Source organism: Capricornis sumatraensis, chromosome 2, assembly GCF_032405125.1.
Source record: "Capricornis sumatraensis isolate serow.1 chromosome 2, serow.2, whole genome shotgun sequence".
Classification (NCBI taxonomy): domain Eukaryota; kingdom Metazoa; phylum Chordata; class Mammalia; order Artiodactyla; family Bovidae; genus Capricornis; species Capricornis sumatraensis.
Window position 1 is genome coordinate 83,794,388 of NC_091070.1, and position 24,682 is coordinate 83,819,069.

Sequence of the window (24,682 nt, forward strand, 5' to 3'; positions counted from 1 at the left end):
TCGGCCCATCCAAGCCAGCGTTCCCAGCCTCAGCTTCCCCATGTCCCAGCATCCACTGCTGGAGACATCTAAGAGCAAGGAAGCGTGCCCAGTCAGTGCCAGGAGCCAGACCCTGTCGGGGAACCACTCACCCAGAGGCTCTGACTCGTCAGAAGGGCGGCCGAGTCAGTCACGTCATCTTCTAAGTGCTCTTTCCAGGAGACCCCCTCAGCCCCCACCTGAGACAGTGCTGGACTGGTGGGCAGTAGGAGAAAACCCTCTCCAAAGAGGCCCCTTGGTGCAGGGCAGATGGGTGGGCTGCCGAGAGGGGCCCGTAGAGCTCACTGCAGCTTGGACAGGCCTGCCCTCCAGGCCTCCTCCATGGCTGAGACCACCTGCACTCCCTCCTGGGTGCTAGGTCTCTTGAGCGGGAGCACTGACCCCTACCTGTTTGAATTCCTGTAAAAGCAGGATGTAAGTGATGCCCTCGTGTCTCGTAGCCCACTAGGGGAGACAACTGCCTTATGAAGCCAGTACTACCCCAAGGCTGAAGGGAATGAATGCTTTAAAAAAAGTTTTTTTTTTTTTAAATAGACTTAATTTTTTAGAGCGCTTTGAGGTTCATAGCAAAGCTGAATGGATGGTACAGAGCTGTCCCCTAGCCTCCCCACCATCAGCATCCCACACTGGAGTAACTGACGAACCTGCCTCACACGGCATCACCCAAGGCCGTAGCTTAGATCAGGGTTCATTGTGCCATGTTTGCCCTCTATTTAGACACATACTTTTTTGGTTTGTTTTGTTTAGATAGATACAGGTTGAGTATAGGTACATGTACTTTTCTTCTGAACCCTTCGAATGGAGTTGCAAACATCCTGAAAACTCACAGCATTCTCCCTACTCAGGCTGCCTCTCCTAAAAACAGGACACCTTCCTATTGCATGGACGACAATATTGTCACTGCATTTAGAAATGGAATAGCCAAGCAGCAGCATCGTCTCATGTCCAGCTCTTTCTCAGGGGCCTCGGATAAAGATTTTGTTTCCAGTGGTAGAGGGCGACAGTTGACAAATTCCCATCTTTTGGCTCGTTTATATTAACTTAAAATTATGGGACGTTTTCATTACAAAAGTAATACATGCTCATTGAAAAAAGGGCTCCCCATCCCCCATGTCCTGTTTTGGTTAGTGGCCCTGGCCTGCCTCCTGTTAGGACTGTGGCCCTGCCTGTCCCATGTGGCCCCCGCACCCCATGCCTCCTTAGGCAGGGAAGGCCGCCGCCTCTGACCCTGCCAATCCCGTGTGGCCCCCGCACCCCATGCCTCCTCTGACCCTGCCTGTCCCGTGTGGCCCCTGCAGCCCATGCCACCTCTGACCCTGCCTGTCCGTGTGGCCCCCGCACCCCATGCCTTCTCTGACGCTGCCTGTCCCATGTGGCCTCCACACCCCATGCCTCCTCTGACCCTGCCTGTCCTGTGTGGCCCCTGCACCCCAGGCCCCCTTGGGCAGGGACCATGTGGCCCCCGCACCCCAATGCCTCCCTGGGCGGGGAAGGCCGCCTCTGACCCTGATCTTGCTCCTCCAGCACCAGCAGCAGGTGGCGCAGGCGGTGGAGCGAGCCAAGCAGGTCACCATGACAGAGCTGAACGCCATCATCGGGGTACGTGGACTCCCCAGTCTGCCTCTCACCGTGTGTATAGCCCTTTTATTCCTCTCATTTACCATAACCAGAGACAGACCCTGACCTCAGCTGGCCTCAAAGAATGGCGGCCCCAGGGCTCCAGTGCTCCCAGCATGTCATGGGCTTGGACCCACCTAGATACCTTCCCCCGTGGCTCCCCAGTTGCCTCCCAGTCCCCAGATTAAAGGGGTATCTGACCCAACCCTAATCCACCTCTAAATCCATCCGCCCAATCCTACCGGCTTTTGGTGTCTCCAACAGAGAAGGGGTGGGCTCTGGGGTCACCTTGGCGGCCAGCCTGATGTCTCCCACCTCCCTGGCACAGATCTGCCCCTCTTTGGCCTCCTGAGGTCAGAGCTGTCTCTGCTGCTCTGTGCTGTGAAGCGTGCTGTGGCTTTCGGGTCTGGACCTTGCTGGCCTGTGCGCTGAGCTGCCTGGCTGAGCATCCATCAGGGACCTGTGTGAAGTCCAGCCAGGACCCCTGGCTAGGTCTCCCTCACTGAGTGTGCGTCCCCAAAGGGACTTTTGGACAATATACATTCCAGGGCACCCCCCTCAGAATTCTTTTCCATCAGTCTGGGGTCGGACTGGGAGTCTGTGTTTTTGTGTTTTTTCCAGATCATTCTGAACCATAGTCTGGCTTGGGAAGCAGTAGACGGGTTGGCTAGGGTCTCTCTAGCCCTTTGATTGGTCTTCAGTCCTCTTCTTGTCCTTAAGTACAGTCATTATTTCAAGGTGGAATTAAAGGTGCAGAATGTTCTGGCTTGCTGGGATGAATGATGTCACTGGGCTCTTGATTCTGCGGAGAAACCTGGGGCCCTCTGTTCTAGTTCCACTTTTTCTCCGTGTGACCTCAGGCAGATCCCGTCTTTTCCTCGCACCCTAGTTTCTGCATCTGTTACAGGAGAGGGGTGAACCAGCTCACCTCTTTGGGCCAGGACTGCTGGGAGAGCAGGGTCGGAGTGACAGAGTGATGCTGGTGGATCCTCACCCTTCGTCATGTCAGTGGCACCCGTGATGGTTATGGGCTTCCGTCCTTCTGCCCTGAGTTGCCTGCGGGGGTGCTGGGCAGGGCAGCTAGCCTGGTCTGAATCCTGGCAGTGCCGGGGGAGGGGCAGACCCTCACTTGCTGTGCAGGAGGAGCGGAGGGGAGGCTGGGAAGGAGAGCATGAGTGGGTGGTAACTGTTTCTAGCCAGTGATCTGGGAGGCAGAGCCCCCAGCAGGAAAACCATAATATTGTACAGTTTGAAGTCTCCTCGGAGACCACCCAGCCCAGGGTCCTGCAGCCTCTAGGCTCATGAACTTTGAGGCCGGGTGCTTTGTGAGGATGCACGGGAGGGCGTTCAGCAGCAGCCCTGGTCTCCACCCACTGGATGCTGGTGACCTCCACACACAGTTGTGACACCCCACAATGTTTCCAGACATTGCAAAATGTCCCAGTGGGGGACCCGGGGGCAGTGCATGAAAGGGCCCGAGGTAGAGAGCGACTGATTCAACTGATGCCCTTGCTTTATAGAGGCTGGGAGTGACAGCCAGTCACACAGGGTTCAGGAGCAAAGTCAGGCCAGACGCCCCAGGCTGGCTTTCAGCTCAGGGCTCCTCCCCTGCCACCTTCTGCCCAGTCCGGCCCTGGTGTGGGGCCAGTGTCCTCAGCGGTCAGTTCACAGCTAGATGACCGTGCTGAGAGTGGTAGGCAAGGGCTCAGGGTGGGAAGTGCCTTCTCTGAAGTTTCTCCTCTCCCAGCTCCTTGCCCTCATCCATACTGTAGGCCCAGCCCTCCCACCCCTGCCGTGGCCACAGTGGGGTCCCCTCTCCCCGCCCCTTTGGAATTAAAATCCTCTTATGAAAATAGTTTTTTTTTTTTTTTTTTTAAAGTTCTAAGAAAGAGCGGAATTGGGAAGAAGCACTGCTTGGATTAGCTCTGCTTCCTTCAAGGAGTATTTAGGAAGCTACACGTTAGGTCAAGGCAGCTCGAGGCAGATATTGGAATTCAATTAAAGCCAACGAGTGGGGCCTGTGACCCCCATTTTCGAGGTAATTGCTTCTTCAGCTCTGAGTGAACGCAGCCGTCGCCCTGTCATTAAGCAGGCAGCCGTCTAATCGCTGCGCCTGACAGAGCCTCACAAGGCAGGAATTACGGACAGGCTCTCGAGCCGGGGCATCCCGCGAAGGAGGGAGAGGGAGAGCGGGCTTGTGGCCGGCTGATTCAGGAAAGTGATGGAGAGAAAGGTGGGGAGGGGCCTGGAGTCCTGCCTCAGCAGTAAAGGGCAGGGAAGGGAGGGCCCAGGAGGCCCTGACGGCAGCTGGTGCCTGCCCCGTGGCACAGGGGGATTTGCCCCTCTGCGGGAAGGAGTGGCCCGGCCTCCTGATCTGGGAGCTGGGTGGCTCGTGCAAGTTACCTAGTTCCTCCAGGCCTGTTACTCCATCTGTGGAAAGGTGAAGGGCTGGGCAAGTGTCGAATGATGTCCCGCTAAAGTCAGTCATCTGGGGCTCTCTTGGGCATGGGGTGGAAGGATTCTGCCTTCGTGCCTTGGCTTATATCAGAGAGAGGTGAGAGATCGGGTATCTGGCAAGCCTGATCACTGGTGTGCCTGCAGTGAGGAGCATGTTTATCACACAGGTTAGAGGATTTCTAGGGTCTCCCCTCCAGGTGAGAGAGGCCAGGGTCTAGCATCAACTTGGTGTGAGGTGAGAGGGGATGGAGGGACTGACGGAGGCCCAGGCTTGTTGGTCTGCGGGGCCACTGGGAACTCATGTCCATCTGGGGAAGGCAGGCCTGAAGGTGTGTGTGTGCTCGTGAAGGGCCTACGAAACCCGGTTACTGCAGACCTGATCCACACCCTCTCTTCTTGGATCCAGGTTATTAGGGGATCCTTACACAGTCAAAAGATTGCTGAGCATGGTGGCGGGGGGCAGAGTTTTGTCCCTTGGTCAGCAACTTGCAGAAGGTCTCCCTAGGCAGATTAGACGCAGTGAGCTGATGGTACCCACCACTTCCAGAGCTCACGTTTCGGTTTGCCCCAGTGGCTCCAGGTCCTGCGGGTGGAGAGGTGCGCACCCCACTTGCTGCTGTTCAGTTGCTCAGTCACGTCCGACTCTTTGCAAACCCATGGCCTGCAGCACACCAGGCTTCCCTGTGCTTCACTATCCCCTGGAGTTTGCTCGGTCATGTACATTGAAGTCAGTGATGTTATCTAAACATCTCATCCTCTACCACCCCCTTATCTTGCCCTCAATCTTTCTCAGCATCAGGGTCTTTTCCAATGAGTCGGCTCTTCACGTCAAGTGGCCAGCTCACCCCACTTGCCTACTGACAATTTGGGCTGTGTTCCCTTGAAAATTATTAGTGGAAGAGATATTATAAAGTGTTGATAGGTTTCCTTTCTGTACTGGAGTATAGTTGATTTACAGTGTTATGTTAGTTTCGAGTGTATAGCAGTGATTCGGTTATACATACACATGTATCTCCTTGTTGAAACTCTTTCCCCATAGGTTATTATAGAATATTGAGCAGCGATCCCTGTGCTGTACAGTGGGTCCTTGGTGGTGGTTACTGTTTTTCTTCAGGTTAGGTAGGGGTGGGGTGAGGAAGAGGGAGGTTGTAGCTTGTCACAAATTGCACAGAGTGTGCTGAAGCCAGTCCTGAGGTTCTTGCGTTCCCTCACAAAGCTGATGAACTGGGTTTGGTTGACAGGGGGTGTAGAAAGGGAGCCTTAGAATGAATGCATCCTTTTCTCTCAGCTGGGGGCCATGGTAGAGAAAAGTCACACTGGGCTTGAGTTCTGGCCCTGGTCTCTTTGGCTTCGCAGAGTCATTTCACCCCTCTGAGCCTGTCCCTGTCTGGGAAATGGAGTAACAGCATTGTTGTGAGCCCTCCCAGCTGTAGTAGAGCACAGAGGCACAGTTTCCACCTGGAGCTGGGGGGCCACTTCTGTGGGCAAGACGTAGAAGGACCAGGCAGAGGTCCGGGCTGCTCTCCTCTCCCCCGGGAGGCGAGGGGTCTCCATCTCATACAGCTAGGGCATCCTCAGTGGGTCTCGGCCCTGGAAGGGCTTAGCCCACTTCGCTAGGTTTAACCCAAATCATGAACCTGAGAAGCGAAGCCTTAAATCAGGTAGCAGAGGCATGAAGCATGATGTGCACAACCCAGTTACACAGACTCGGCCAGCAAGGGCCTCCCCGTCAGCGTGCCTGGTGAGTGAGTAGCCCTGTGTTCTGAGCCCAGGACCTGGGCACTTGGCACCCATGAGGAGGGCAGGGACACACGCCTGCCCCCAGGATGTGTCTCTGACAGGCTGCTGTTCCGGCATGAGGAGGGGGCGCTCGTGAGGGGCCTTGCCCCCTGGTTGAGGGTTTGAGGGGGATTGTTGACTTCTTTCACTTCACGGACAGAGAGATCCTGGTCTTAGAGGGGACAGTGGAAGCTGGAGACAGGCAGCTGCAGAGTTGAGCCCAGTGCCGCCTTGGATGGGGGCTCGATCCCGTTTCTCCCCAGTTGAGAACCCCATCACCCTCCCACTCGGATGTCACTGTGTTTCCTCCCCTCGTCCTCTGAAGTCAGAGATGTGTCATGGGGGCAGGAAAGCAGCCTGAGGATGGCTGTGCCCTGCCTGCGATGCTGGGATGGAGAGACAGGTGGAACACTGCCAGCCGCCCCGCTTTGGAGAAGATTTTTTTCTCACTCTCTGTCACGACCAGGATGTTTGTCAGCAGACCCTTGACCCGACAAGCCCTGGCATCTGTCCTTGCCCTGAGAGAGAAGCCTCGGAGGTCGGCTGTCTGTCCTTGCCTCCTGGAGCCTACTGGACTGCTCCTGACCATGCCTTCCATCCATCCAGAGCAGACCTTGGGGGAATTTCTGGCTGTGCAGGAGGTCCTGCTCTTGTGCTTGAAGATGAGAAGTACATGGAAGCTGCCTTTCCTCTGTTGCAAAGAAGATATACCTGCTTCATGGGCCACTGCAGAAAACCACCGTCTCCATCTTGGAAGCTAAACAGCTTTGAAAGCCAGTGTCTTCCATACAGACACTGCAACTACAATTATAGACTCTGTTACAAGTTTCTGGTGCCGGTTCACTGGCTCACCTTTCAGGAAGCAGGATGCCCCACTGACGCTCCTCGTCCCAACTAACTGTTCAAGCTGCACCTCCTTGGGCCTTGCCTCTGGGGGGGTGGATGGCTTTAGGGTAGACACCTCCACTTTGTGTCTGCTCTGGCGTCTCAGGGCAGACAACCCGGACCAGTGCCCACCAGCAGCTTCCATAAACTTCCCACCAAGAGACGTCCCAGGTCTTGAGCAGTGGCTGTGGTCCCAGGCTTTTCTCCCTACACTGAAAAATGAGCCCTGCAGGGCTAGGAGTGTAGTACCTCAGCTTCCTCATTTGCAAAGTGGGGATCATGAATTTGAGGGTGCACGAGGTTGGCAGTTTGCAGTTTAGTTGGGGAAGAGCAGGTCTCTTAACGTGTGCTCTGTACTCAGACACTCAGTCGTGTCCAACTCTCTGCGATCCCATGAGCTCTAGCCCACCAGGCTTCTCTGTCCAGGGGGCTCTCCTGGTGAGAATACTGGAGCGGGCTGCCATTTCCTCCGCCAGGGGATCTTCCTAACCCAGGGACTAAACCCAGGTCTCCTGCATTGCAGGCAGATTCTTTACTTGGGAATCCATTTGGGAAGCTCTTAACCCCTGATCTCAAATACACTTACTGCCTCTTGGAGCCGTGTGTCCAACTGTGGGCCTTCACTGTAATCTGTCGTCTGTCAGCAGTGGCCAGAGAGCCACGGTTCACACTGACAGGTGAGCTTGTCAGGCTTTGGCTCTCTGTCACCCCCATAAACTCTTTGGCAGGGGGTCTCCTTAGGAACAGTCCTTGGATGATGTTGGTAGTTGACCCTATTCCAGCCCCTGAGTACCAGTTCGCCGTCTTTAAAGTGGGCACAACCCTTCTGCCAGGTAGTTGAAAGGGTCAGAGGTAATATTTGGAAAGGGCCCAGGCATTCTTTCAGGCATTCAGTAAATTTCCATCCCCTCCCCTCGTGCTTGTTGAAAGGAAAGACATATGTATAACCCGAGGCCACAGTCACTCCCAAGAAATGTTTCAATCTCTATGAAAGAGAGACATTGGTCATGGCGTAGTCAGCGGCACAGTGCCCACGGTTCTTAAGATTGATGAAGGGTGTTTTGTCTTGGCTGCTGGGGGAGAACAAGGGGACGGGGGAAGAGAAGACCCTGAGACCAGTGCTGGGTTGAGGAGTTCGGGACATCCACGGAGCAGAATCCTTGACTCGGGATTGTTGTCCTTGCTATTGATGGTAGTCGTCATTGCGCGTGCCTAGTCCTGTCCGACTCTGGGACCCCGTGGACTGTGGCCCTCCAGGCTTCTCCATCCATGGGATTTTCCAGGCAAGAATACTGGCGTGTGTTGCCATTTCCTTCTCCATCTATTGATGATAATAACTGAATTAATACCTGTCTAGATTTGGGGAAAGTAGGGGAGAAGGGGGCCCATGGAAAGCCCTCTGGTAGATGTTCGCTATTGTTAAGAGATCACTTAGTGACCTACCTGAGGTCACCCAGCTAGAAAGTGCCAGGGCTGGGATTTGAATCCAGATCTGTCTTAATTCCAAAGCCCCCCTCTTCACCCTGTTCTCTGCTCTCCTGTTCAGTGGCCTTGGTTCTCATTCCTCTGGCCCCAAACTCTTCTTGATCCCAGGACTCTTCTGCTGTGTGCTGCTCTTGCTCTGAAAGACAGGCGTGGAGTTCTTCAGAATTAGGGAGTCTTCCCCAGGGCTGGGAATAAGGGTGGGAGACGCTGGCTGCTGACGTTCGCAGGCATGTAAGCATGAGCAAAACTGTGACTGCTGGGAGCTTAAAAGTGGATTGCCCTCCACAGAGAGGGAGCCCTGATGACTGTGGTTTTTAAATGCATGCTTTATTTATCTTGGGCTGGGAATCATACATTGAGAAATTCTGTCCTGGTTGGGGAGGAGGTGGTGTTTGCCATCATAAATCTTGTGTCTAAATTGCAGTCCATTAACAGACTTCCTCCAGCATGACAGCATGTGGCCTGAGCTGGGGATGAGGCTTTGGGGGGGTGCGTGCGTGTTCCCCTGCTGCCTCCTGGAGGAGCGAGAGGGCTGGCCTAGGCCTCTCCCGCCCTGCTGGCTCGGCCGTGCTCACCACCCACTTCATTGCAGCAACAGCAGCTCCAGGCGCAGCACCTCTCCCATGCCACACACGGCCCCCCGGTCCAGCTGCCACCCCACCCGTCAGGCCTCCAGCCTCCAGGGATCCCCCCAGTAACGGGGAGCAGCTCGGGGCTGCTGGCACTTGGTGCACTGGGCAGCCAGGCCCACCTGTCAGTGAAGGACGAGAAGAACCACCATGAGCTGGACCACAGAGGTGCGACCTGGGGCCGGGGCAGGGGCAAGGGCGGGGGTGTGGTGTGGGCAGAGGCTCTAGAGGCCCTGCTGTAAGTGGACACAGCGAATGCTGTGACCCAAGGACCAGGAGTTAGCAAGCCTTGGAGCCATCCATCAGTGAAGTTCCTGGTGTTTGGAAACCAGAGCCCCATCCCCCAGGCCCACCCCCCCAATCCCTGAGGTGTACCCACTCTTCTCTGCCCTGGAAGACATCATCGGGTCCTTTCATGCTGGAGGACCTTTCCATTTTCCTAGCTACATCCTGCCCATACTCCAAGGGTCAGCCCCAGTCCCATTCCTTCAGGCGGCCCTCCTGGCCAAGCTGAGAGTTTTTTCAAATTCCCAGAGGAGTTTAAGAGTTGGGGTCCCAAGACCTCTGTTGCCATCATCTTCTATCCTTCCCTGAAAAATGTTTTATCCTCACAGAGATCATTAGCCCTCTGAGGACAGAGGCCAAGTTCCCAGGTGTCTAACCCATAGAGGGTCCTTGGAAAAGGCACCCAGTTGACTCTCAAGTAAAGGCTTGTTAGGGGCTGCACACTACGCAGAAACAGTGCTGGTGCTGCTGCAGGGAGAGGACTGGGGAGATGGGAATGAGAACGCCCCTGCCCTTCACTCAGCCCTTCCCGCAAGGAAGCTGTGGGGCATCAGGAGCGCTTAGTTTTATCAGGATGGGAAAGGGCCTGGCTTCCTAGCAGACCCTTTGCAAATAGGACCACTCTGTGTGGTCTGCCCGCAGATGTTTTCTTCTAGCTTTATTGATACGTAATTGACACATAGCATCGCATGTAAGGTGTACCACGTGATGGTTTGATTTATGCTTAGATATGGGCACATGCCAGTGCCCTATGGGCCTGAGGGCCTTGGAGTGTCACCATCCTACCCAGGCCAGGGCTGGGGAGCGGTAGCAGGTCCTGGGAACTGAGACTGAGATTTCTGTCTCTGCCTTAGGATGATCCTCCCGGCAGAGGAAGAGGGCCTCTCCGCAGCAGACAGGAGGACCAGGGAGCTAGTGCTTGACTGGGCAGATAATCAGAGGCCTCTGCTTCCAGGGGCTTCTTGGCAAAGAAACAGAGAAGGGTGATAATTAGAAACAACACCATACCAAAAAACCACTCCCATAATTAATTAAAAAAAAATAACAATAGTGTTCTCAACTCTCAGATCCTATGGATATTTTATATAGCACGATCCTTCCCAAGCTTGTGGCTTTAAAAACTGCTGACCAGTAATCTTGGCACCCTTCTCAGCATGGCAGGGAGAGCTAGGCCACAGAGCCCCCTGCAGCCCCACCCAGGCCTGGTGGCCCGGAGAAGCAGTGGAATTGGGGCGGTTAATTTCCAAACTGAGAGACGTCACCTAATGGCTCTGCCTTGGCTGACCCGGGGTGACTCAGAGAGCCAGGCCACTGCCCATTTTAAAACCCGTGAACTAGCAAAGCATAAAAGCCAGCTGGACGAGACTGACCTTGCTTTCTTTTTGTTTTTCTGTGTTGTGGGACCTGACCCTCCTCCTTTCCTGGCCTTCTGTCCCCGAAGAGAGAGAATCCAGTGCGGTAAGTGCTGGCACTCTGGGGCCTGTGGGGTGCGTTTGGCGTGCAGGGTACTTGGGGTACCCTGTGTGGGCTCCCGGGGGTGGCTGGGTATTGTCATGAAATAAGAGCTGTTGTCACCTGTTGATTGACCTTTACTTGGGCAAGCTTTTACGTCTCCAGGCTTTAGGGCCATTATTGTCAAATGAAGATTTGGGCTAAGTGAGCTGTAGCTAACCCCCTTTTTATATAAGAGGTGATTACTGGAGAGGTCAGCCGGCCAGCCCTGGGTCCTACAAGGGGGGTTGTGGAGTCACGGGGCTGACCCCAGAGCTCGGGACCCTGCCGTCCCTCCCTCGTTTGGGGCTGGAGTCCCTCCCTGTCCCCCAGGTTGGCTGTCTCCTATATGATCCTGTATCCTCTTTATTTCCTCCCAACACCTGAGGTTTCTCCCTGTTGCAGGCTTTAACTTGGTTTAAGAAGTGCTCACAAGCGAGCATTAAGGCCAGGCTGCCTGCGTGTCTGCCAGCTCTGAGATTTGCTGTAAATCTTTCTGATCACACTGAGGCTCAGAGGTTCTGTTTCAAGTGAATAAGCCTTCTGAATAAGCGCAGTGGAGTCTGGATAAAAAAATCCTCCAGCGATTAGCAAAGCTATTTTATTCCTCATCGCCGTCCTTGTATCTGGGGCCATCTAATCTGTTAGGATGGCTTTGGTTATTACCTCGTGTTAAGTAGGACTTGGAAGGTCAGGCAGTTAACTAACCATCTAAACAGCAGCTTCCTCGGGTGGCTTCTCCATCTCGACCCACGTCCCCTCCCCAGCCCTCCACTGGGCTGACTCTGAACCTCCCATCAGCAGCCGTGCTCACGTCCGTCCCCTCTCTGCTTGCCTGTGTGCTCAGAAGTCCAGGTCATTTGGGCCCAGGAATGACTAGGTACATCAGAAAGGAACAGCTGAAGCTGCAGACCCATTCTGATAGCTTTCATGTTGATCCCAGGGGCCCTTTTTGGAGAGGTAGTTTGCCTAGACGGGAAGAGGGCTGGGCTAGACACCTCAAGGCTCAGCCTGGTCCCGGCTTCACGGGGCATTGGGTAGCCCTCTCGGCCTCTCCCAGCCTCAGTTTCTCCATCTGTAATATGGGAATATTCCTGCTCAGCCAGCCTCTCTGCTTAGTTAGGAAGACCCCACTTAGCACAGGACCCAGGACCCAGCTTTACCTGCTTACCACGGACTTGCCACAGAGAGCAGTGGCTGCTCAATCCTTTCACTGCCTTCAGACGTCCTCATCCTCATCTCTCTTGGCCTTGGCTTTGCGCCCTCTCTGTGAATGCTTTCTCCTAAAGAATCCCACGAGGAGCCCCCAAGATTGGGGCGCTTCACAGTGCTCTTCGATGTTGAGACTCAGGGCAGAGGGGCCCCTGGAGAGTTCAGTGGAAATGAATGGGGTCACCATCCTTGGCGGGAGGGCTGTGGGCCGTAGGGGCTCACACGTGTGCGCGCAGCCATGGTGTCGGGGTGAGTGGAAATGAACGTAATCAGCCCTTTGGAAACCAGGTTGTCAACAGATGAGGCCCCGGCAGGAAAGACAGGGCCATGTCGGAGTGGGAGGGGGGCCGACTGGCCGGGCTGGAAGCTGTCCCGGAGGGGTTAGTCTGGAGTCCAATTAGAGGTAGCTTCATTCATATTTCCTTGCCTAGCCGAAGCAATAAAAAATACTTAGTTTTTTGGCCGCCTGCCAGCCAGAGGCGGGCTGGATCGATGCCGCTAAACGCCTGACATGACTCTCCTCCGGTAGCAGCGAGGCTTTGCAGCTGACTGCAGAAGAAAGAGCCCGCTGTTCTCCGAGCCGCGGCCTGGGTCGCGGGGGGGAAACAGGAGCGGCCGCACACCCCCCTCTCCTTGCTACCCACGCAAGAGCAGAGGGGCTGGGAGCGTTTCTGCTTAGCACAGGGTGGCCGCCGTCGGAGGAAATGAAATGAAATGACAGTGATTTTTCTGCCGGCGCTCGCCGCGGCTAATTGAATTGCGGCTGTGCGCGCATCGCTGCCGCGCCTGCCCAGCTGCGGGGAAGGTTGAAGCTGCACTTCCATTATAACCTCCATATTTTCTTCAAGGCTTGATAACTCTGCCATTTTAATTTGCTTCAGGCAGAAGCTTGGCAGGGAAGGGCTGCCCAGAAACCGGCTTAGGGGAGGAAATGAAGTTCTGCGGCTCCTTCCCGCACCGCTCCCCGCAGAACGCCAGACCCTGCCTCTGGGGGACGTGGGGAGACTTTGCATCTGCCTCTGGAAGGCCTCCTCCTTTGAGGAGACATCTCTGCAGGCCCCCGTGTGGGCTTGTCACACTCCCCTGGGCACGGGGGCGAGGGTGGACTGGACTTTGCTCCCCGCCCTGCCCCAGCTGGGCGGTCAGCTGCTGGGGGGCAGGGACTGCGCCTTGTTCACTCATGCACACCTGCACCCCGCCTCGGGCCTGGCCCAGCGCAGGTGCACAGGAGAGGGCGCCGAGTGACGCGGGGAAGGCGTGGTGCCGTCTCTGGTGGTGGTGGTGTTTGGTCCCTCAGTCGTGTCCCACTCTTTTGCGACCCCGTGGACTGTAGCTGTCTGGCTCCTCCCCTTCATGGGATTCTCCAGGCAAGAATGCTGGAATAGGTTGCCATTCCCTTCTGCAGGGGATCTTTCCGACCCAGGGGATGAACCTGTGTCTCCTGCGTTGGCAGGGGGATTCTTTACCACTGAGCCACCAGTGTGGTCTCTTAGGAAGGGACAAACCTCAGCGGTCCCCTAGAGGGGGTTGTGGTATCTTTCCCTTGGCAGAGAGGTTTGCTGGCAGGCACCCCTGCCCATCGCACCTCCCTGCCTGCTCCCAGCCCGGTGTTGGCGTCCACGTGATGCCTGTCGCTCCTACTCACCCTCGCACCACCAGCTGGAGTCCTTCCCTGAGAGAAGCTCTCAACTTCCGCTCCATCCTCAGGCCCGCTGGCATTGTCTCTCCTGCCTTACCTTCTTAGCCCACCTTCCCTCTTCCCAGGCCATAAATTCCAAACTCTTCTCATCCTCATTTGCTTTGTAGTTGAAGGGAGAACTCATTAGTCTTTTCCAGGCGTAAAAACCTCGGGTTTTCTTCAAGTTGCCTCCTGCTGGGGGACCTTGGGCACGTTTCCCATCGTCTCGGGACCTGGACTTGGCCATCATCACAGAGGGGAGGGGAATTCTACCTGCCCTCTATGCCTTTTCCCATCTTCAGAGGGAGAGGCTTCATGACGTTGTGTTTTCTGCTTCATTGCAACCCTGGTGTTTCTCTCTAAGATTGCTGAAGGCCAAGCCGTCACAGAAGGGCATTCACACAAGATGCCCGTTGCGTACCTGCACTGGGGAGACCTGTTGGCACCTGGCAGTTCCCCTGCCTGTCGGTCCCCCCTTCCTGTCAGGTTTAGCAGATGAGGTATTGTGCATAGCCCCAGTTTGTCGGCTCAGATCTGTCTTCAAGACTCCGTACAAATTTTCAGCTTATCCATTCTTTGAGTACAGAGGGGTGGAAGAGGAGATAGGTGCGACCCCCCCTTCACGGAGCGTGCAGGGTCATGGGCCAGAGGCCAATGGCTCATGCAAGGTTAATTATCTGACAGCAGCGGCATTGCTACAGTCGAGAACTGTCATGCTCTCAGGGCCTCAGGAACCAAAATCTGAGGAACCAAATCTGGAGAGTTGGGAGGGCGTCCCTCCCTGGAGAGGCTGATGGAGCCAAGACCTGCAGGACACACAGAGCACCTCGACTGACCTTCCGGGTCACCCCGCTGAGCTAGATCGATGCGTGAATGAAATGTTCACACTAAGTCTCCTTGCTTCCAGAATAACTCAGTGTCGCCCTCAGAAAGCCTGCGAGCTAGTGAGAAGCATCGGGGATCTGCGGACTACAGCATGGAAGCCAAGAAGCGGAAAGCAGAGGAGAAGGACAGTTTAAGCCGATACGTACGTCCCGGGGCTCCACTGGGGTTTGTGTTGGGTCGGCCGGGCTGAAGGAGAAGCCCTCTCCCGCCCCAGGGCCTGGTTGTGGAAGAGTCACGTACAGGTGGGGGAGGAGAGGTGGCCCACTGAGGAGGGCAGGTGGCCTGGGCATGGGAAGCCTGCATAGATCAGTGCGCTGTGAGCATATGGGCCACAGCCAGGAGGGAGTGAGCAGAGAGGTCCTCCTGGGCCCTGTGGGGTCTGGGGAGAGTTGGGGCCCCTCCCTAGATGGACCTGCAACCCCGTGCTACCATCACGGCCCCCTCAGAATCTGTGGGCTGCCCTTATACTTTGACCCTGCAGGTGGCCACAGTTTCTGCTCTGTGCCAGGCTGGGCAGGGCTGAGAGCTGGGGCAGAGGGCAGGGGGCAATGTGGTTTGGGAGCCAGTGCCCTTGGGCCCAGCCCTCCCTGTCCAGCCACTTGGCTGCTCTGGGGCTTTGGGCATATCGTGCAGCCAAAGCCTCAGCTGCGTTTCTGGGAGACGAGGCGAATCACCCCTCCCACACCATGATGGAAACGATGGAATGAGACCAGCGCGCGTACAAGTGATGGTGGATGTCAGGCCAGCTAGAGAGAGGTGTCTGGCTCCAGAGGGAAAAGTTAAAGGGAGCTTAGAAATACAATGGGGCAGGTGTGGGTGAGGCTGCCAGTGGCTGTGGGAGCCGAATGAACCCGGGTCCAGGAGGCTGCTCTAGCAAACAGCAGAGGGGAGGCCGCCACTGGTGGCGCTGAGTGGGGACAGTGTGGACTTTGGGGTTTGGCTGGGGTTCAGCTCCTGGCTGGTGGAAGTGGGATGGTTCGGGCTCGGTCTGGGGTGGGTGTGGCCTCTCATTGGCTTCTCTCTCCATGCAGGATAGTGACGGGGACAAGAGTGATGATCTAGTGGTGGACGTTTCCAATGAGGTGAGGGCATTTCCCGGTCGCAGGGCGGCTCTCTGTGTGGGGAGTTAGAGATGGTTCCTGTCCCGGGTGGGAGCTGCTGCGTCTCCGCTATTGCACCCTCACCGGCAGCCCCAGCTGGGTTTGACGCCTTTGGGTTGGGGGCGTCAGCCTGGTCAGGAGGAAGAAGACAGGGCTTGGCTGCTTGGTGGCCGGGGAGTCATGAACCATGCTGGCTTCCTAGGATGGGTCTCCAGAGAGAGAGAGAGAGACCCCTGAAGATCCCAGTGGAGCGCCGGCTCCCCTGGTCCTCTAGGTCAGCTCTATTCTCCCCACCATCCCTGGGGTCTTGGGGTGGGGAGCCCCGTGGGTCAGCCTCAGCTGGGAATGAGGAGCTGGAAGGGATCTACACGAAGGCAAGAGGGCCAGTTGTCCAGCATGGAGGCCTGAACTCATTTCGATCTTGAGCAGATCCCGTCCACCCACCCCCTCTGTCCTCAGTCTCCCCGTCTCTGGGATGAGGAGGGGTCAGACTAGGTTGTTAAGAGCTGGTGGCCACCCCTTGGGACCAGAGAAGACTCAGGCTCATCGTAGCTGTTAGCACATCTCTGCCTCACTTGTGTCCTTAGGACCCTGCGACACCCCGGGTCAGCCCGGCACATTCTCCTCCTGAAAATGGCCTGGACAAGGCCCGTGGCCTGAAGAAGGATGCCCCCACCAGCCCTGCCTCGGTGGCCTCCTCCAGCAGCACGCCCTCCTCCAAGACCAAAGACCTTGGTCATGTATGTGGAGTCTGCCCCTGGCACCACAGAGACTAGGAGAGGGCTGGGGAGGGTTGCGGCAGAGGGAAAAAGTTTCTGGAAAAGGGGCTGGACCTGGAGTGCTGCTGATTAGAAGGTGGAGGGGTGGAGCAGAAAGCACATGGATTGGGGCTTGGCCTGGGTTCGCATCCTGGCTTTACCACTTACAGGCTGAACCCTGTGCTTAGTTACTGTTTCTGAGCCTCAGTTGCTGCATCTGTAAAATGGGAACACAGTCCCTGCCAAACAAGACTGGGCAAGAGTGAAGGGGCTGTGTGGCAGGAGATTGGGAGCTAGGCCTCGTGTGGTGCCGAGCTCTCGGAGAAAGGAGTCTTTATAGCCTCCCTTGGTCTCTGCGTTTCCCTCTTGCAGAATGACAAATCCTCCACCCCTGGACTCAAGTCCAACACGCCAACCCCGCGGAATGATGCCCCAACTCCTGGCACCAGCACGACCCCGGGGCTCCGGTCGATGCCAGGCAAACCTCCAGGCATGGACCCGATAGGTATAATGGGTAGGCACAATGGGGCTGAGCTGACTGTGCTTGAGGGGAGGGTCTGCCCCGGGCCAGGGCTGGAGCCTCACAGATGGGCCGGAGCACGAGGCAGGGAGTCAGAGTCAGGGCTGTCCCAGGGCCTGTCTCTGCGGGACTTGGTCAGGTTTGACACCGAGGTGAATGCCTGCTGCTTCAGCACTCAGGTCAGGGCTTACTGGGGCCACTGTTGAGCTCAGCGTGGGGAAGGAGCTTCCGACAGCTCGGGATACCATCAGTGTGTGTCTGCCTTTGTTCTGTGAGATTCTGAAAAATGCTCTTCTCTGGGTCTCTGAATCTTGTTCAATTAAAAAAAAGGTGGGCACATCTCTCACCTCAAACCTTCTTGGGCTGTGAACATGGGGGTCTCTGGTAGGTGAGCTCAGCCCAGGAGGACTGCCTGGAGTGGATAGCTTGAGAAGACAGCAAAGATTGCTTCTGGGCCAGAGGCAGCCTGGTGGCCTGGGCTTTTCCTGGATGAAGGGGGTGGGACCTCTTCCCTTGGCAGTGAGTCCGGGCTTACGTCCGCCTCCTTGCAGCCTCGGCCCTGCGCACGCCCATCTCCATCACCAGCTCCTACGCTGCACCCTTTGCCATGATGAGCCACCACGAGATGAATGGCTCCCTCACCAGCCCCGGTGCCTACGCGGGCCTCCACAACATCCCGCCGCAGATGAGCGCGGCCGCAGCCGCCGCCGCCGCCGCCTATGGCCGATCGCCAATGGTGAGCTTTGGAGCTGTACGTAGACCTTTTGGCTCCTTTTGGCGGGGGCGGGGGGGGGGGGGTGGGCTGGGCAAGGAGTGCGGATGGGAGTTGGAAGGGGTTAGAGAGACGCTTCCTGCATGCCGAGGGCGCCCTCTGGGTCCAGTGACCAGGCAGCTGCCTTGTGGGGAGAGTGTTGATGAGGAATCAGGAGGGAACACTCTTGGGGGTCACAGACCTGGTTCCCACCCCCCTGCCCTTTTGTCACCATGTCTCAACCAACAGCCTCCCTGGGCTGCCCCTTTCCATCTGGGAAGTGGGGCTGGCACCCGTCTTTCTGGGTGCTCTGGGGTGGGACTCCCATGGTGAGTCGGGTGATTTCACAAGGCAGGGCCTTGGCCCGTGGGGCTGCCCATGTGTTATACCAAGGTGTGTCTGCTGTTACTGAGAGGGCCCGGGCCTGTGTTGTCGCTGGAACAAGGGGCTCTGCTCTGCTCGGCCGTCTCGGGCTCTGAAGAGGCAGTGTGGTGCTGGTGGGACAGGACGTGGTGGAGGAGGAAGCTGGGGTTGGGGTGTTGTATAGCAGGGGGACAGAGGACGGCGCCCCTCACTAAGGGCTGGCCTTGTCTTGCCTTACAGGTTGGCTTTGACCCTCACCCCCCAATGCGGGCCACAGGCCTGCCCTCAAGCCTCGCCTCCATTCCTGGTGGAAAACCGTAAGCCTTGACTACTTATTTTCTGCTTGTTGGGGAGGGCAGAGAGCACACCACCCACCCACCTACCCCCTGCCCTGATGGGCCTCTCCTGGGGAAGGGTGTCTGCCTCTCTAGGGGTACCCCTGGGGCAGGTTGCAATCCCGTTGATGGCTGCCTGGCTGCACTCCTGATCGCCCCCAGGCTCCCTCTGAAAGGGGAAGGAGAAGGTTTGGGGTTGAGGTTGTGATCCCTGGGCTCTGAGAGGGAAGGAGCGTTTCACATGTCGGGCTTCCCAGCTGGATGCCATGGATCTTCCCTGCCCTGGGGGTTCCTGTGGGTTCTAGCCGCAGCTGGCACGCCTATGACCTGAACCAGCAGGCAGACCACACTGGCTCACCCCTGGCTCTGATGTGTACTCTGTGATTCATTTAGGGACGGGGGCAAGCGGATTTTCTTCCCTAATACTACCGGCTCCTAGAGGAGGGGTGGCATTCAAGCTGGGCCCTTTCCGGGGCCAGAGTGCTAGGGATTGTATAGATGGCGGGAAAGGTTGTTCCAAGGCAATGAGGGGTCAGTGACGTGGTTCGGAGCAAGGATCTGTTAGCAGGGGCAGAAGTCAGGGCAGGACTATGAAGCTGTCTCCGCCCCGGTGGAACCAGGTCAAGGAGGTTGGGGTTACCAGGTTTCCTAAGATGAGGGCAGGGGACACCTGGAGGCAGGCAGGCCAGGCAAGGTTTAGGGCCAGTCAGGAAACTGTTAGAGGACTGGAGATGGCAGAAGCGTGGTTCTCCCCCTTTCAGAGCCTACTCTTTCCATGTGAGCGCTGACGGGCAGATGCAGCCTGTGCCCTTTCCCCACGACGCCCTGGCAGGCCCTGGCATCCCCAGGCACGCCCGGCAGATCAACACTCTCAGCCACGGGGAGGTGGTGTGTGCGGTGACCATCAGCAACCCCACGCGCCACGTGTACACAGGAGGCAAGGGCTGCGTGAAGATCTGGGACATCAGCCAGCCGGGGAGCAAGAGCCCCATCTCCCAGCTGGACTGCCTGGTGAGGACCCCAGGGCTGCGGGCATCCCTTCCAGCTGTTATAGGAGAGCTGGGGCCTGGGCGGCACCCCACTGACCTGGCCAGGCGCAGCCCTGTATCGACTGAGCAACTTCGGGCAACCTGGCAAACCTCTCTGAGCCCTGCTGTCACTGTCTGTAAGGGGAGATGATGCTGGTCTCCAGGGGTCTGTAAAGAAAGTCACGAGGGAGCAGTGGGGTCGGCCTGGCAGCCGCGAATAAGGGCAGGAAGTGAGCAGATGTGGCGAGGGTGCTCGGTGTGGCTGGATGTGACTTTCCCGGTCCCTGGGAGGAGGGGTGGCGGCGCTGAGCACTGCCCCCTCCTCCTTCAGAACAGGGACAACTACATCCGCTCCTGCAAGCTGCTGCCCGACGGGCGCACGCTCATCGTGGGCGGCGAGGCCAGCACGCTCACCATCTGGGACCTGGCCTCGCCCACGCCCCGCATCAAGGCTGAGCTGACGTCCTCGGCTCCGGCCTGCTACGCCCTGGCCATCAGCCCTGACGCCAAAGTCTGCTTCTCCTGCTGCAGCGACGGCAACATTGCCGTGTGGGACCTGCACAACCAGACGCTGGTCAGGTGAGGCACGGGAGGGGCGGGGCAGTCCTCGCCCTGGGGAGGCCGCGCTGGCGGCGTGGCTGTGACGGCCGGTCGGAGGTGCTGTGGGGTGGCCGGGGTGGCACAGGCGAGGGCACCCAGGCGAAAGGATGGTGGCTTAGGCCAGGTGCCCAGCAGGGGCGGGAGGGCTCTGTGGACCAGAAGCTTGCACCAGGCTCCGGGGAGGGGGCCCTGGAGCAGACCCCGCAGGGCAGAACTCGGATAAGTTGAGACACGCAGAGATGTGGGGAGAAGAGGCGGCGTCGAGACCGCTATGGAGGAGCTTAAGTGTGGGGCCTCGGGAGCAAAGCTGCTGGGTCTCAGCCCTGCCTCCCTGTGACCTCATGAGAGTCCTGGCCCTGGCCGAGACGCTCGAGTGGGAGAGGAGCCCTGAGGGACCGTGGCCCTCGAGTTTTCTGTTCTGCTGGGGGAGAGTTGGCATCTGCCTGGGACAGCTGTCAACATCGCAGGCAGTGCTTCCCTGGGGCTTACCCTCATCCCTGCCTGGCCTTCCTAGGCAGTTCCAGGGCCACACGGACGGGGCCAGCTGCATAGACATCTCGCATGACGGCACCAAGCTGTGGACGGGAGGCCTGGACAACACTGTGCGCTCCTGGGACCTGCGGGAGGGCCGGCAGCTGCAGCAGCACGACTTTACCTCCCAGGTGTGCGCCTGAGACCCCCCCCGCCCCATCCACTGGAGCAGCGTGGGGCCTTTCCTCCCTGGGTCTCAGGGGCTGGTTCAGGGGACCAAGGGGTCCTCACACGTGGTCATTACAAATGGACCTGAGACCAACCTGAGTCATCTAGGAAGGCTTCCTGGAGGAAGTGGCCATGAAATAGAATCCACAAGGCTTTGGAGTTGGTCGCATCTGCCCCTGCTGCTCAGACTTGATACCCAGCTCCTCTGCCATTGAGCATTTGGCCTCAGTTTTCTCATTCCTGGGATGGGAATAGTCATAGCTACTTCATGGGTCTGGTGTGAGTACCTGAAATGGTCCCTCTGAAAGCCTTGGCTGTAAGCCTGGCTATAGAAAGCATTCCATAAATGCTAGGTATTATTATTTTTTGTTATTGTATTATTTGTGTTAATATTTTAATCTTGCATGTTTAATACATTAGTGTTTTATTTACTCATATTTTTCTTAAGGAAAGGTAAAAGTCACCGAGACAGAGAATAACTTTGAAAGTGAAATGTCTGTGTCACCTCTGAGTTTGAATCCTGGCTCTGCCACTTTACTTTTTAGAGTCAGCAATCTCTCTGAGCCTCAGCTTCCTCACCTGGGAAGTTGATTGTGGATAAAACATGAGATCCTGTTCCCTTAAGGGGGAGAGAGGGGGACTTTGCATTGCACATGGCAGGTGGGGAGGTGCTGGGGGAGGGAGTCGGTAAGACTCTGAGCCCACAGGGTTCCTGAGCAGGGCGGTGGAAGAGCGCCCCTCCTCTCCCTCCTCCTGTCCCCCTGCCCCGCTGTGCTTTTGGAGGATGCTGATCTCTGTCCTCCCCATCCCTGCAGATCTTCTCGCTGGGTTACTGCCCCACCGGGGAGTGGCTGGCCGTGGGCATGGAGAGCAGCAACGTGGAGGTGCTGCACCACACCAAGCCCGACAAGTACCAGCTGCACCTGCACGAGAGCTGCGTGCTGTCCCTCAAGTTTGCCTACTGCGGTGAGCCTGGGAAGTGGGAGTCTGGCCAGCCCTCCGTGCAGGGATGCGGCTCAGAGCTTAGAGAAGGGCCAGAGCCCCGCTAAGGGAGCATGGTCTCAGAACCAGGCTCCACCCCCATCCCGCCCCGCACCTCAGGATGCAGATACTGCCACAGGGTACCAAGCACCTGTGACACCAGGCCAGAGCCAGACCTTGATGGCCTGGGGCAGAGGAGCAGTGTGCCCAGCCCTGCAGGCAGTGCCTACAGGTGATTTGGACCATGGGCTTTGGTGGCCACAGCTCTGGACTGGAGTATGTGCCGGCCCACTGACTAGCTGTGCAGCTTAGGACAGTCCCAGCCTCTCTGAGCCCCAACAGGTCTTTATGGACCAGGAATAACAGGCACCCCCCAGGCCTTTGGGAACCCTGGAGCTTTAACACAGGCAAAGCTCTGGTGGCATGCCTGCAGAGACCCACCACCTTTGGCTGGATCTCTAGCTGCTTGGAGCTTCGCCATCCCCAATACTTCCTGCCATCTTTCAGTAGTAGAATCGAGATGGGTCAGTTGCGCTTAGTGGCTTTAAAAAGAATCTTCTGGGGAAGTGTAATCCTTGTGATTAATTGCAGATCCTGCCTTTCTCTGTCCCAACCTGCCCACCCCTCCCCTTGATTGCAGAGAAAGGCAGTGTCTGAGTGTCCATGTGTGTCCATGTGTCCGTGGTATGTCTTGATTACAAAACGCTTCTCACAAAGGAAGAGTCAGCCCAGCGCTAGTTAGCGGGTCACACCACGTTTCCATGGTAGCTGGCCATGTGTGGGGCGGGTCTTGCTTTAGAGGGCAGCAGCCCACAGTCTGATGTTTTCTTTGCCTGCAGGCAAGTGGTTTGTGAGCACTGGGAAAGATAACCTCCTGAACGCCTGGAGGACTCCATATGGAGCCAGCATATTCCAGGTACTACCCGCCCTCCAAGTGCCCCTCTTGATTCTGCTGAGAGTCCAGGCCTGGCCGCGGTGATGGGGCAGGGATAGGGGAGGCAGAGCAGGACTTGCCCTGACCCCTACCTGCTCGGGGTCCCAGACAGCTTCTCCAGCAGCGAGGGTTTGGACTTGGGCACATCAGTGGGACGCATACTCTGCTGCTAGTGGCATCTGACTGATTGGGGCGAGGGCTTTTAGCAGAGGTTCTTGTAGGATTTCTAGAGCAAGGAGGAATGAAAACATGCTCTTGGCTCTGGCCTGCACACTGAGCCCTCACAGGAGGTGCACCAGGCATTTGAGCAAACTGGGCAGCTTTTTTTTTTTCTGAGCAGTGTTGTCTGGTATTAAAGTAGGTTTATTTTCCATCTCAACACTTCAATATAAGGAGAGAGGTCTGGGGCCAGAGAAGGATCCAGGAGATGAGAAAGAGGGAAGAGGCTTTTTTGTGTGTGGGTTTTCAAAACCTAGGGCCTGACACTGCACTGTCCCTCACTCGCTCATATACACTCACACAGAGAGACACACACACACAGTCTTGCACAACTACACTCAAGTCATACACACTCGCTCTCAGAGTGAGTAAGACACTCTATCGATGCAGTCTGGAAGTCTGGCATCTGGTGCATCACTCATGTAACTTTCAAGAGTCTCTAATTACACTGGATGTTCAAAACTTAGGTGCACATCCTTTTTTTTTAGCTCACCAGACTGAGGGTCTGGCCCACTGACAGCTGCTCCCAGCTCAGAAACACTTCTTCCTATTTGTAAACTCAGGATGCAAAGCTCACACTCAAGTGTTCTGTTCTGCTGCTCGGAGCTGACTGTAAAGATCACATCTGGCCCAGTTAATGAGTTTTTCCTTATGGGGAAGCAGGTAGAAAGGGCCCCTCTAACGGGAAGGGCTGTGTTCAAAGGCCTCGCAGCGTGCACTCCAGGCTGTGCAGAGGGCGGGTGAATTCTGAGAGTACCGAGAGAGCGCTGAGTACCCCAAAGAGTGAATTTCTGTCCTTTATCTCCTCCTCCAGTCTAAGGAATCCTCGTCAGTCTTGAGCTGTGACATTTCGGCAGATGACAAATATATCGTAACAGGCTCTGGTGACAAGAAGGCCACGGTTTATGAGGTCATCTACTAAGCAAGGACTGTGACGGGGCTGTCAAGCTCTGGGAGACACAGACTCAGCTGTGCCAGGGAGACCCTGCAGACACGGAGGACGGGCAGCGAGTGGCCCAGCACCGCCCTCCGGCGGGCTGAGAGGGTGCGCCCGTCACGGTCGGGACTCCTGGGCATGGACTCCTGTGTCTCACGGACTCCGATGGATTTCTCCCCTCCTCCTCCCATAACGATGCTGGCAGAGGCTGCACGTAGATTTGGAGGCCTGTGGCTCCGGCTCTCCACATACACCCTCATGAATCTCTTTCCTTCCCCTTTCTTCTGATGTGTCCCCCTGCCCTGGCTCGGGGACACTGGAGTGTGGACCACACGTTTGTACCAGGGAGCGGGGGAGGGTTTCACGTTCCCGACTGTGCAGCGCACAAGGTTTGTGAAAAGTGTAAATAACAGACTCCTATCTCGGACTGGTCAGCGGGGGAGGAGGCCCCTTCCCACCGGCAATGCCAGCCGTGTATTTCGCCTGCTGTATTCGTAATCCACTCGTGGTGGTGGCTTTTTTTTTTTTTTTAAACAGAAGTTCCCATCTGGGAAGGGGAGGCAGGGAGGGGGGGCAGAATGGAGAGGGGAGTGGGCGAGGGAGAAGACTCCTGGGTGGAGGAGGGGCAGTACGGCTGGCGGCCAGGTCAGCCATCAGGCAGCCCCTGGGCGAGTGTGTCTCCATGTGGACCTGGGAATCGTCTTAAAGCATGGCAGGACCCAGCTCCAGCAGACTGATGGACAGGCAGAGCTTGGGATGGGTGCCCGCCCAGGCTGACGGCAGCAGAAACACCGTGAGTTTTTCTGTGGCCTCCTGAGTTCCACCTGCCTCTTAGCCCCTTGGCTCCCCTCTCCGGTGTCTGAACCTGTCTGTCTGTCTCCCCCACCCCACCGCCACCTCCATCTCTCTTTGGTGCACACTTGGTTGTCGTGACGAGAAATGGAAGTTCAAAGGCACTCACTCTGTCTCCAGCCCTACTTAATCTTCGGACACAACCTGAAAAGGACACAAAGTT

At 56.8% G+C, this 24,682-nt stretch overlaps 1 protein-coding gene across 7 annotated transcripts in view; it reads left to right on the forward strand.

Annotated features, from left to right (window-relative positions):
* Positions 1-24,206, forward strand: part of TLE3 (TLE family member 3, transcriptional corepressor) — a 46,261-nt gene extending 22,055 nt beyond the window's left edge. Inside the window, exons 6-20 of one of the 7 annotated variants that reach the window (XM_068964308.1) lie at positions 1,564-1,638; positions 8,855-9,059; positions 10,618-10,634; positions 14,465-14,584; positions 15,474-15,524; positions 16,130-16,282; positions 16,673-16,814; positions 17,372-17,571; positions 18,175-18,251; positions 19,031-19,280; positions 19,629-19,876; positions 20,412-20,559; positions 21,412-21,562; positions 22,417-22,493; positions 23,545-24,206. In XM_068964308.1, coding sequence (XP_068820409.1) covers positions 1,564-1,638; positions 8,855-9,059; positions 10,618-10,634; positions 14,465-14,584; positions 15,474-15,524; positions 16,130-16,282; positions 16,673-16,814; positions 17,372-17,571; positions 18,175-18,251; positions 19,031-19,280; positions 19,629-19,876; positions 20,412-20,559; positions 21,412-21,562; positions 22,417-22,493; positions 23,545-23,652 — 2,022 coding nt within the window. In that variant the 3' untranslated portion in view covers positions 23,653-24,206. Of the gene's footprint in view, positions 1-1,563; positions 1,669-8,854; positions 9,101-10,617; positions 10,635-14,464; positions 14,585-15,473; positions 15,525-16,129; positions 16,283-16,672; positions 16,815-17,344; positions 17,572-18,174; positions 18,252-19,030; positions 19,281-19,628; positions 19,877-20,411; positions 20,560-21,411; positions 21,563-22,416; positions 22,494-23,544 lie in introns of all 7 variants that reach the window. The other 6 variants (XM_068964310.1, XM_068964307.1, XM_068964309.1 and 3 more) reach the window with 6 other exon arrangements.
* Positions 24,207-24,682: the final 476 nt, after the last annotated feature.